General features: G+C 31.6%; 1 protein-coding gene across 1 annotated transcript in view; it reads right to left on the reverse strand.

The window, feature by feature from the left end:
* The window catches only part of LOC142322436 (KICSTOR subunit 2-like), a 68,011-nt gene that overhangs the window by 30,740 nt on the left and 23,144 nt on the right, over nt 1–14,127 (reverse strand). The window contains exons 3-4 of the mRNA XM_075361527.1: nt 13,212–13,348; nt 6,367–6,498 (exon numbers count right to left, since the gene is read on the reverse strand). Coding sequence (XP_075217642.1) covers nt 6,367–6,498; nt 13,212–13,348 — 269 coding nt within the window. The remainder of the gene's footprint in view (nt 1–6,366; nt 6,499–13,211; nt 13,349–14,127) is intronic.

A 14,127-nucleotide genomic window follows, 5' to 3' on the forward strand; every position in this document is an offset into this window, starting at 1 on the left:
AGTTTTTAATATTAACACTTTAGGGCCAGAGCCATGTCAACTGAATAATTTAGTTTATGCTGAGAGAACTTCTTCTAGTTTAAAAAAAAATGGTTTAAATGAAGAGTGAAAAGTTTATGTTGTACTTACCAAGTGTGCAAATATGAAACCGGAATTTGCCCACAGATGGCCCTAGCTGTCAATGTAGTTACCATCAAACCACATCTTGACGGCATTTTCTTTCTTTGACAGTTGACAAACATTTTTAACTAACAACAATACAAGTTTCATACAACAGCATAGTTTTAATTAGCGTTGAACATGTCAAGTTTTATACCTACAAATTACAAATTGCCAATAGCATTAATTTTCTGTTACCATTTAAAGAAAACTGCTGCAGAATCAGATCGAATGCTTGTTGAAGCTTACGGTAAGGTAAGCATGCTCTTTGTAAATCTTGTTACCGTATAACAATATAGAATTGTGAACATTGGCAGCCATGACATTGAATCATCTTGATACTATGTCATTAGAAAGCAGAATTAAAAAATTTTTTTTGCTTCTTCCATACCTATTAAAACACTGACCATATCAATTGCAGCTGACCATATGAAGTTTTCTGCAATTGTAGGATTTGGACATCTTAGCTACTCTTAATGCTGCAAAATAAGATGCTTCAAATGTACTTTTATCAGTATTGCTTGATTTACAAATACAACCTTGTTGATTTCTCAAAGTATGAAATTTTCTTTTGAAAAATTCCAAAGGTTTGCTTTTATGACTTGAATTCAGAATGTTTGCATTGATTTTCTGGGTGTAAGCATTAAACTGATTTTCTCAATTGCATGAGTGATACTGGATAATGAAGAAAATAAGCTGGAACGAGAAACGCTTTTTTATTAAAGAAGAAACCAAAACTTCTTTAAGTTATCTACTGGGTAGGAGAATATTAATAAATATAATAGAAAAAACAGCTTTTACAGGGTTATATTTTATACGGTTCTGTGTATTAAATATTCTAACTGTATCAATTGTAGAAAACCTTACAAGTTGCCAGTTATTATGAAATTCTAGCTAAAGATTATAATATAACAGCAAGCCGACTACCACATAGTCATCAGAGGGTAGAAAAAAATTGAGGTATTTTCTGCTGTCTTAAACTAATCAAGAAACATCCAAGAAAGAATGGTCTATATAAAAGTGTTGACAAAAAATTCCTCTTTCTTAATTAGAATTTAGGACCATCAAATTCCCTTGAGCGGTTTTCTTTGACTGTCTGGACTCCTGGGGCTCAAGTAAATCCCAGAGTCAACCCAGGCACCTAAGGTCTATCCCAAAGCCACAGAGCTCACCATTTCAACTCGTTTCATTATATGTGATTTCCATGATTATACTTTTGTTTTGAAGAGGATATAACTCAGTTGTCCCATAATAAGTTTTTTATTCATCTACAATGTATTTAATACTTTAAAATTATGGTAAGTATTTGTCATACCTACTTGCCATTCTTATTTAGTTAAGCTTCACCAAAAATACCAATTGCTCTATAAAATTGTTTTATTACCAATCTAAGTCTCCTAGGATGGCTATTTTATATTTTTTATTACACTTTTAATATTATTATATTGTTGTATAATATCAGCACTTCTCCGCAAAATTGTTGTGACTTCTAATTGTTTATAAACATAAAAACCAATCATAACAACAGTTTCTTTATCAAAATATTAGTATGATTACATAAATCAAATTTTTAATTCTCTTTTCCCCGCTTTTTATTAACAAAGATAACTATGCCTTTGATTGCACTGGATTTCTTGTTGATACTACTACAAAAAAATTGAATTCTATGAAGCATTTTTGTTTTGTTTTATTATTGCTGGACAATCCATCCAATTTTTTAAAAGTCTTTTGCTAACTGATGCTTCTAATTAACAATACTTTTTATATTCCAAACTAAATTTATCAGTAATCTCAAATGTTTTTTTGTATCTGTTTTCAAACTGCTGAAACTTCCAGTTCATATTCACAGACCTATTATGAAGCACAGTAAGTAACCAAAATTTTTACATGGATACTAGCTTGTCGTACAATTCCCCCTGAATAGAAGCATCCGGCCGGGTCTGTTCTATTGGGCTTAGCCACGCTGATATGTATCCATTTAGATTGTGAGAACTTGCCTTTCACTCTTTTTCATTCTACCGTATAATGACTAGTTATTTGATATATTTGTTATTCATAATGATATATAATATATACTCTTATCTGTTATTAATGAGAAATATAAAATAAGCTTTCTTAATTAAAAATTGTCAAAAGCCAAATCTTGATAAAATTAACTGATAAATTGAAATTAATTTTTTATTTATTTTTAACAATATTTTTTGCTAATTATAACCAAAATAGTATGAAACAAGCCAATAACTTGCATTAATTCTTGAATGATAATCCATTGAAAGAAAGTTTATTCTTTATTTAAATATTTCCACATTACCACAGGTGGTAATGTGGAATTATGGAATTAAAAGCCTTTTTACAATAACCAAAGGATAAAAATTTTGATGTAACATATAAATAAAATAGAATTGTCGATGAAGAATGTCTGTTCTTTTCATCATTCTACTGGGAAATTGTGGATGAAATGGATACCACTCAGAGTTGGCTTTGCAGCAACCAGTGAATGCAATGTTTATTCTTTGCGCAATCTTTCTCATTGTCAACCACTTTCTCTTATCATCATAAGCTCAGTAGATCATTTTTGAACACTGGGAGATTGCATTTGAATTACTGCTCAATTAACTCAGTAATTATTCATTTTTTGTCTATAAAAGATATCATTTAATATCCACTGCCATACAAAATTCCAATCTTATCTGGATTGAGCCACTTATCATCCAGTAAACTTATAATTAGAGACCAGATTATATGCATTTGCATATTAAGTCCATTCTCACCGGTTAATGTATACTTTCCTTGAAATCTAGTGATTATGCATATTTTCACTATATTTACAATATTTTTCAGTAGGGTGCCTAATTAATAAATGAAATCTTACGTTGTAGCCAGCCAAACCTATTAGCCACAATGTTCCTACAGCGCACTTAGTAGCCATGCGTCTATTGTTTAGATAGGATATTATTACAAGAAATCCACTGGGTTGGTCTAGTGGTGAATGCGTCTTTGCAAATCAGCTATTTCAAAGTCGAGAGTTCCAACATTCAAATCCTAGTAAAGGCAGTTACTTGTATATGGATTTGGATTTGAATACTAGATCGTGGATACTGGTGTTTTTTGGTGGTTGGGTTTCAATTAACCACACATCTCAGAAATGGTCAACCTGAGACTGTACAAGACTACACTTCACTTACACCAATACCTATCATCCTCATTCATCCTTGAAGTAATACGTGACGGTGTTTCATGAAGGCTAAACAGGTAAAAAATTTTATAAAGCTAAGTAAAACACAGACTCATGCGAGATAAAAACGGATGATACCATTCTGCATCGTGCATGCCTACTGCAGCAGTCCTTCCACGAGGTAGTTGAATTATGCATGTTATTGTTGATGTGCTCATTGGATCAGTTTAGTTTTTTATTTATTTGTGCAAAGTTTAATGTGTACCATGCCTCCTGAAAAAAGTATCTCTTCGTGGATAGCTGACTATCCTGGAACATTTACATACGATGGAATTATTTTATATTGTCGAGTTTGTAAGAAAAATATTTCGTGCATAATAAAGTTTCAAATAGACCAACATATAAAGACAAGTCTTCATATCACAGGAATGCAAAAGAAAGGCTCACAACAACTTATAACAGCGGCAAGTAGCAGTGATTTCACTTTCAAAGGTAAACAAAAAAACCACTTTAGCATGAATTTACGTGAAGCGTTGCTTACAAGTAATACTCTTCATAAACTTAAGATTCTACATTCAAAAATTTTTTGCGAAAATATTGTTTGAATCAAAATATTCCACATTAATCAACATTGCATAAAAATTACATACCAACAATTTACCTACATGTTCTGGAAGAGATACACAGTGAACTCAAGGATAGCATTATTTGGATTTCAAGTTACGAAATTACAGACAGTTGTGGCTGTTACATTGTGAATTTAATTGTCGGTGGATTAAAACTAGAGTCTTGTTCTTCCTATTTGGTCTACAAAGATTGAAAAGATTGGCCTGAAATCATGATTTGTCTTTTCATAATTTGATTCACTGCCAGATTTGTGAACTAAGTATTAAAAAAATATTTCTTGAATCTTCTGCAGATGAAAGAGTGTTTATATTTTTCTCAGATGCTGCTCCCTATATGACCAAGAAAGTGTTTCTTAAGGCACCTGCTCACAATAAGGCCTATAAAGAAAAACTGCCAAATGTGCCTTTAACCCCAAACCTATGGTTACTTAATGGGGAATGTGGATTGAAGCTGTACTGTTTCACAGTGAACATTTCAAGGTCATCAAAGGTGTAGTAAATGACTTTGATAGTGCAGAGCCTATGGCAGTTTGTCAGTCCAAGGAAGCATTTAACGATTCTAGTATAAAAAAAAAACATAGCTGTGATTAGCACTCATTTTTCTCACATACCTGCAACTACTAAAAAACTTGAAACTCAAAGTTTGGTGTTGCTTGAATCTATTCAGTTAATGAATAAAATTTTCCAAATGAACTCCGCATTGCCAGAGGTATTCCCGTGAAAACTTAAAGTAAAATTTGAAAACATTTTGAACAATAGCCTAGGCTTTGAACCTTTGTGTCAAATTAATAGTTTTATTAATGGGACAGGTGAACTTTTGCCAGAAACAATAAGTGCTTTACCCAAATTCAAATACTGCCCAGATACCTCAGTGGATGTGGAGCTATCTTTTTCAACTTATAAAAATATATTGAGTGATCGAAGACACAATCTTACTACTGAACATTTGGAACAGTACCTGATTGTTTACGTTTACAAAAGTAATAAAATGTTAACCAATTGTTAATTATCGATACGTTATTCAACTACTTATTAATTGTATGCTGATTTTGAAATAAAAAAACTAAAAATTACTATTTTTTTATTATTAAAAAATCCATATTTGCAAGCTATATATATATATGTAAGCTATATATATTTTCAAGTTTGTTATGTTGCATATAATCCGGTTTCTACATATAATGCTCTTTTTGTACATTTATTTTATTAACTTTTGCATTTTTATAACCTTAATTAGTAATATCATTAATTTAAAGGGCCTAGAAAATAAAAATTTATCAACTAAAATTCCTACTATTTAATGATACTTCATTAATTCTAATAGAGTCTAAAACAACAAAAATAGAAAATCGATTTGGAAAAATTAAAATAACTTTAAAATGTCAGATTTTTCTTGTATATACACTTATGCAACCTCAATTTACAAAATAATCTCATATGAAGTTAAAATAAAATTAGCTAAGAAAATAATAATTCCTTATTTATAATAATAAATACAGTATTTTTGTTAATTCTAATGCATTTTTTTTAAACTAAAAACTGCAACACTATTTTTTTAATTTAATCATAGTTACAAATAAAAACAAACTTATAACATTTCTTATAAAGTACTGTGATACTGTTTTATCTACTCTAACCTACGGTCAGGTTACACTTCACTTACAGTGGGACAACCAATTTTTTTATCAGCTCTGCTTCAGTTTTATTTTCTGACTATTGAAAAGGTATAAAACATTTAATAATTATGTCTTAAAGTTTGGAAATAGGAAATATTCAGATAGAGTGATATCTAGTAAGAGAAGATGTATATCTCAAAAATTCTTTAGAATATTTGGCAGCCTTGTGAGCAGGTACATTGCTGGACAAAAGAAAACCTTTTTAGTTCCATATTTTAACAGTTTTCTATCAATATCTCCTTTAATTAACATAAATTGAAGTATTCTGAATTAAGTTTTTGGTACACTAAAGGCAGTCAATCATCAAAAAAACCTTTCTCATTTCCTCCTACCAAAAATAAAAATCCTTCTCTATAATCTTTACTGCTGATTTTTGCGTGTTTAGTTTATTTCATGAGGAGAATCTGAGTGCTACCATTGTAAGAATGTTTGTTCAATCCTTGTAACATGGTATAATATGTTTCATTAACATAAATCATTTCTTGTTATTAGTTAGACATTTCAGCATCCATCGTCTCAATATCTTCTGGGTTCCCAACAGATTATGAATTATAAGTTTGATATGTTCCCTGTATATTTCTACTTCCATAGTAACTGTTATGAACAGAATTACCTGTTCTTACATACAATTCTGGGAAACATCTGTCATAGAGGATAAGTGGAATTAAGATTTACAAAAGAAGACAAAAGCCACATGTAAAAATACATACACAAAACAAAGAATACTCACCTAAATGATGATCGTATGGTAGCTGTAATATCATTGGTAACTGAGAATTGGCCAACTCCACTAATCTGAGTGATAAGTTCATTGCATTTCATCGGTTTATTACTAGAACCTAATGCATACATTTTTTCATATCTGAATTTTGATGTTAATTAATCTATATAATAATTACAAAAATTAATAGGTTTAATTAATTCTATAAATGAGCTATCAAAAGATAATCTATTTATCAAAATGCTATGATTACAGTGTGTTTTTAAACATCTTTACCAAGTTTTAAATAAAATCTAGCAATTACACTGGTCAAAACTGTATCGGTAATAAGGAATAAATTGTCATTTTTATTATTCATTTTGCTTGTAATTTAAATATTAAAAAGTCCCAGAGCATCTCATTTTTATGTTACTGCATTATAAACTGCCACCCACAACTGTAATTTACTATTTTAAGTATATCAGTATATCAGTTGGAAACTCTGCAGGCAAGTGGTGGGAGTGCTGGAGTGTCTATCTGCAGTAGAGAGACAGCTTTTGTTAAGTATGGTCATGTACTTTCTAAGTGCAATTACTTTCAAAACATCAAATTTTTACTGCAGATTATATAAAAATTCATTGGATAAATTTTGTTATGTATGTGGACATATGGCTTAAATTCATACAGTAGATCTATAAAAAGGTTAAAAAAAAAAACTATTTTTGTATTCTGATAGTAAAATTGGCGCTCAAGATAAGAATTTGGTTCCTTATATTTGTCATATAAGTTGTAATTTGATTCTAGTTCAACAGTAATAGGGAACAGAAGCTCTATACCATTTGATGCAACTATGGTGTGGCGAGAACCTACCCATCATTTTGATGATTGCAAAGTTTGTTTGATAAGTAAAGATATTAAAAAAATAGACAAAAACATAATGAATAATTTTTTCATAGGCTGTTTCCTCACGGAGAAGGCTTACCAAAACTGGCTCTGCCATTGAAGTAGATATTAACATTTCAGAGTTTAACAACAGTGATGAAATGTAGCTCTTTCTGAGAATACTTGTGATTCACTTACGGACCACAGACACAGTAAACCCCATCTTAATCAGCGAAATAAATGAAATGATGCATTGCATGACACGGGCCTATCAAAATATAGGCTGAACTCTTTTGCTCTAGATTGCAAGAATGAACTGTTCCAGTTAGCGAATGGAATAAACATTACAACCTTAACAAAAAGAAATGTTGCTTTCTCAATGTTTTATATAATGGAAGGTTCTTTTTCCATACATTTTGCAATTCATGCACTAATGGCAAAGGATGAATATAAATTCTAAAGAACAGTGCCTTTTTATTGATTCATCTTAATACTGCCTAAAAGCAATTTTACTTCACCATAAAAACAAGAAGCCATCTATAACAGTTACTTATTTAGTTTGGGAAAAAGAAAGATACAATAATATGGTTGCCATTCTAATTGCAATTAAGTACAAACAATTTAATTGCCACGTGTGTGGGAATTTGAAGATCATTAATTAATGAACCTTTTTCTTTTCTGTTTAGCCTCCGGAACCACCGTAAGGATTACTTCAGAGGATGATATATATGAATGTAACTGAACTGTAATCTTGTACAGTCTCAGGTCGACCACCCCTGAGATGTGTGGTTAATTGAAACCCAACCATCAAACAACACTAGTATCCACGATCTAGTATTCAAATCCATATAATAATTAATGGACCTTCAAGGTGAGTTCAAAAAATACTGCTTTTATTATGTTTACGGGATAACAGAATATTACAGCAGCATCTTATTTAAAAAAAAAAAGGACTGGCCAAAGAGGACTTCTTTTGAACTAAGTGATCAAAATGTCTGATATGCCTCTCTTGTTGAACCCAAGAAGATTCTTCTACTGCTAAGATTAATGTTGTGAAGACCATGGATAAAGAAGGTGAAAGCCTCAAACAAGTTCTATTTAAGAGAACCTTTCCTGCAATTAAGTGAAGCCAAACTTAATGAGGGTAATTTACCGGGACAAATACTAAAAGTGATTCATGATCCTACTTTTGAAGTAAACCTCAACCAATTACTAGTGTGGAAATTGTTTGTAAAAATGGTATAAAGATTTTTGAGCAAGAAAACTCTAAACCCTAGAACTCTTAGAAGTCCTACTGAACTATAGAATTTTAAAATATCGCTAAAAATACATTTTGTACAATCATTATTAATTTCTTTTCAGAAAATCTTGATATAATAAATAATGAATAAGGAGATTCCACAAGACATTAGGATTATGGTGACAAGATACCAAGGTTACAGAAATCCAGCAATTACAGATAACTACTACTGGTTTGTAAAAAAAAAAACATACTTCAGATTAAAATAAAAAAAAATAGAAAATGTTTCTGTATCTAGGGTAAATTAATGTTTTATTTTCTGTTTGATGAATGAAATATTTGGTTCTTACAAGGGGAAGGCATGATTGATTCAAATCAGACTTCATCTTCTTTTTTTTGTAACTTTAAATATATAGATTTATTAATAATGATTAACTTCTGATTATAAAAAAAAAAAACAGAAGTGATTAGTATAATAAAATTTTATGTACTTTTCATTAAAAAAAAAAAAAATTTGAATATGCATTTTAAAAGGCGTACAAGGAAGTTATGCTGCGTCCACATCAGATTTTTCTTTGTGTTTAGATTTTTAAAACAGGAAATTTATCTATCATAAATGTAGCATGTGTATGTCAGTCGTTATATGATTTTTTTCCCTGCTTCCCGGAACCACCCCCCAATTAAGTATGAACATGGTTCTGGGAGGTGCCTTTGCCTTTAATCACCAGACGAGGGAAACGCCAGGCCCGACTATGCCGTTCCTGGCCACCATCACCCAGCAACCAGGAGTCGGTCCTTTGTGCCTCACCCTTAACAGGGACATCCCAGAGGGACGGTCCTGCCAGGATTCAGTCTTATCTCAGGGGCTTGAGAGTCCCCGCACTTCACCACCACCGTCCACCCATGCAAGCACAGGCGAATGGTAGCTCCATACGGAGCTGTCCGTTACCCCTCGCTACCCGATATTTCATTTGCAGTTTTCCCGAAGAAAACCCCGTCACAGTGTAGAAGTCCATCGAACTGCGTATTATCGTTCCAACGATGGTCCCCACCTTGAGATACCCAGTTATGGTAGTACAATCGTGGCGTTCCTCGTTCCACTGTAGTCACTGGAATATCACACATTCCGGCGTGTATAACTCCCAACAATAGGGGCAGAAGAAAGGGGTCTTAAGCTCTTCTTTGTCTAGAAAAATATGAACAAAAGACCCCATGGCTGGTCAGGAATTGTGTCAGCCAGAATCCCAGTTCGCCAAACTTTCTCCCAGACCATGTCTCAATGTGTGTAATCAAACGATGCGTTCACCTCCCTTTTGTGGATGCATCCCACCTGGCCTGTCAATCCCTTAGACAGCTGTGTAGGAATTATTCTTAGACACACCCTGATAAACTTGAGCACGAGCCGCCACCAGCTGCTGAAGTGGTGGCATCCCGGTCACCACACTACCCCAGTCAAGACAGAGGCATATGCCGACGCCACCTTAAGAGCCATATGGCACTGTACTCCCTCCAACAGTCTTCTGTTACGCCCTATCGCCATGGCACATGATGACTGTTTGCACAACATTTATGTCACTTGTATGTTCTCCAGGAAAGTCGCTAAAGAAACTTGCTTAACGCACTTGATTTTGGTCAGGGTTGCTCAAATGCTAAAAAAAACTTAAACCTCTACCGAATTAAAGTGCATCCGAACTTGAAGAATCTGGCTTAAGAAATGAATGCATTGTTGTAATTGGTTAAAACATTTCATTTGAGGTGGTGTGTATGTATAAGAGAATTATTTTTGTCTAAATGAAGTGTGGTGTTTTTCTGGATAAATTAACAGCCAAAACAATAGAACATAGAGTTATGAGAATTCTCAATCATTATCATGAAAGGCCCTATAGAGGCCTGCAAGGGAATGAAGCATTGGAGGGTACTGGGTTGGACAGGTCTGCAGCGAAGTGCCTTGGAGGCCCTCTCGAGCATGAGAGGGGTTGCTTTGGTGCAGCGAGGCTGTGGATACTCCACTCCTGGTACCTGAGGGTGTTGCTCATGTTTTTGGTGATTATGGCTGACAGTTGTGTGGATAAGTAATAAGATGGTAAGTAGCTGAGTTGTGTGTGTTTGTGCACTCCAGGTGAGATTGTGGAAATTTAATTAACTGTTCAGTGTGCTTTGGTGGATAAGTTATATCTTGTGGCCATGTCTTCATTAATGTCTACATTGTATGAATATATAAGTGTGTGTGGTACATCTTAGAACCTGTCAGGTGTGCTATTTTTCTGGATGTTTTCCTCCTTTGGGTATTTGTGGTGTGCTGTGTGTGCGTATAGTGGTCTGGTATGGATGTTTGCTTGTGGAGACCAAATGTGTGTATGCTTTATTAGTGGTTTCCCATGAGGTGGAGGTTTAGCTGGTAGTGCACAGGAATACATATGCATTTTCTGTAACAGCTGGGGTTCTTCCACCTCAAAAAAAAAGTATCAACGCTGAAGGTGTACATTTTGTACACTTATTGTGATATGTAAGTGAAAAATATTAAACATATAGTCTGCTTAGTTTCCAGTTTTATATAACTAAATCATCATCCTTAATATTAAATACATACAATTTGCTAAATTTGTGCTTATGAGTTTTTATGAATTCATAATAATAAAAATTAAGTTTCTATACTATATGTCACACTGTCTTAGTAAGCAGACCATAACCAACATGTTCTGATTAGCATATTGTAACTTTTACACTAATATTAATTATTCTAGCCTTAATGAATTTTGAAATTTCTTTCTTGTCTTAATTTGTGTAAGTATTTCAGGATTAATTTATTCAATATAACATACTTTAGAATCATTTCAGTAACAATCAATTCATTGTCAATATTAAACAATTTCTTCCCAGATTAATAATTATATAATTTTTCTGTTTTTTAAACTGTAACACTTTTAAATAAATTTGTATCTTTGATTAAATAATTCCACTGTTTCACGTTCAAAATTTGTATATGATTTAAAAACAAAATTTTATGATAAGAATCTTCATAACAAAGCACTTTCTTAAAATAACAAAAGGATAAAAAATAACGAGCCAAAGAAATGGGGAATTTTCTTTGCAAAGTTATCAAAACTGTAGATGTATCTGTACACAACTGTATAGTAGTAATCTGTTGATACGCAATGGTACAGTGATGTACAACATACGTTTGCTGTAACATCACGTTATAAAAATGATGACTGCTGAAGCCTTTTGTAAGAAGTTTCACTGACACTTTAATCTTCATGATCATGATCCTGACCCATCAGCTTGAGCAAAACATCTTCAGCCTAAAAGACAAACCTATTGATAAGGCAAGAATAGTTTGAACTTCTCTATATGTTGAACATCTTTTGTGGAGTCTGATAGGATTAGCTGATGTCATTCACGATCACTTGAATGATTTCAAAGTCAATAATATGTTGCGTACAAGTTTATGAAAAATAATTTTAAAAGATTTCAATTTTCACCCATATAATCTGCAGTTTGTTTGAGAATAAAACATGGCTTTTTCAAAAAAACTAAAAATAACTAAAATTTTCTCCTAATTGTCAGATTACTTAAATGGTTTTGTAAAGAAAGAAAATTTTAAAAACTGTACATTAGAAAATTCAAAGCAGCTTCACATGCAACTCTACATAAAAAATAGTTATTTGATGAAATGTCTCATCCAAAGTTATTAGTGAACCATGTTACTTTGAAAATAAGCATGATCATTAATTACAGTAACAGCACAACCATTTAATTTTCAAAGAAATATGGTTCAACGATTCCTTGGGATAAAACAGCTCTATTACCACAGAACTATCATTACATCTTGATATATAAAAATAATTAAAACATTTTATACTGATCAGTTAAAAACAATTTTGTGGGACCTTGCTTTCTACAAGAAGGGGTAATAACAAACAATGCTTGTGATTCTATTGCTGTGGTGCAGCAATTGTATAGGAATCATGTCATCTCAAGAAATAGAGATATTTCATGACTAGAACAATCTCTGGATTTAAAGATGTATGTGTGCAATTATTTTTTGTGGAGGTCTTTTGAAAAGAAAAATCCACAGCACTAAACCTGAAAGTACTGATCAATTTACATGAAGAGATCACAAACGCTATAGTTGAAGTGTTGCAGAAAGTTAAGCAAGAAACTTCAAAAATACTTATTTGCAGGAAGTAGACTTTGAAGAAAATAATTTTTAAGGTGCAATAGTTTATAAAGGAGATATTTTGTTGTTAAATCTATTATAAATGAAATTAATTATCAAGATTTTTAGGTTTCAGTTTTTCTCTTCTGATTTTCCCATTTCATTGGTCTACCGATATAGTAGGAGTACTATTTTTGAATAGTACTCCTACTATTCAATTCTAGAGAACAAATATACTTTGATTATTTCAAAAAAATTTTAATTATTCCTTAAAAATACTATGAAATAAAATATCAATTTCTATTTTTCATATTACTGAACTTCATTAAGTTCCATCATGACGTCCCTATCATCCAGGCCTGCAGGAAGGGCACAGCGCTGACTAATGAGCTTTTAGAGGAAAAAATTATGTGAATCCATGTGTTCCGTTTCATATAATAAAAATTTTTTAAAAACATTTTTTTTCCATTTGCTACACAAGCCTTCATTGTTAAGATTTATAAAAAATATATCATTTAATTTGTTAGATTAAATAAATGGAAATATTATTTTTGATAATAAGTAAACCTTTATGAAGATATAAAAAAAGGATACAAATCAATGAGCTGAATTCGAGCAGCAATATGTTCACCCAAATATGTAACAACATCTAATAATAGATTATCAGTCTCTGCAAATTCTATTTTGTTAATTTCCGACCGAAGTGATTCGTACATTGAGCGCAAGGAGTTCTAAAACAAAATTATATACAATGAAAAAATAAATAAATCTTATTAAATTAAAAAATTCTTCACAATGTAAAAACAATCAAAAAGAATTTCAAAAATGAATATTAATATAAAATATGACTATTTAATTATTCTTCTATTATACAATTAAAAATCTGATGTGGATACCACATAACCTCCTTATACACCAATTAAATTACATGCATACATTTTTTGCTGCACTTCATTTAAACTTATTTCATTTGAAAATGAGATACGATCCTCCAGTTCTTTAATAAAGTGGACAGTTACAAGATTGCTGAAACTAGAGAATATGTACACAAATTAAGATCAGAAGAATTATATCAAACCAAAGAGCAATAAAATGATTGTCAATAAAAAAACAAATGAACAAAATGATGATAAACACTGACTTATGGAGAAAATTGTCCGACACTATCAGAGGAGTAATGAACTAAAAGATAGGAATTGTTTGCAATTTATTAAAGATCAGATATATGTATGCCTCAGTGTATACGAGTATGTTGTTCTTGTCATACGAGTATTTTTCAGTCATTCTGTAGTTAACTTTAATGTAGATAAAATTAAACAGAAATTCCAGAATTAAATAAAATTAAAATAGAAAATCCAAAAATAATACAATTCTAAATAATAATCTTCAATTAATATTAAATAATCACATATTGCACCAAATCTATTACACATACACATATGTAATAATGTCTATTATATTATTACACACTTTTAAAAGTCTATAACATTTTATTTCACTAATAACTTCT

Source organism: Lycorma delicatula, chromosome 1, assembly GCF_047948215.1.
Source record: "Lycorma delicatula isolate Av1 chromosome 1, ASM4794821v1, whole genome shotgun sequence".
NCBI lineage: Eukaryota > Metazoa > Arthropoda > Insecta > Hemiptera > Fulgoridae > Lycorma > Lycorma delicatula.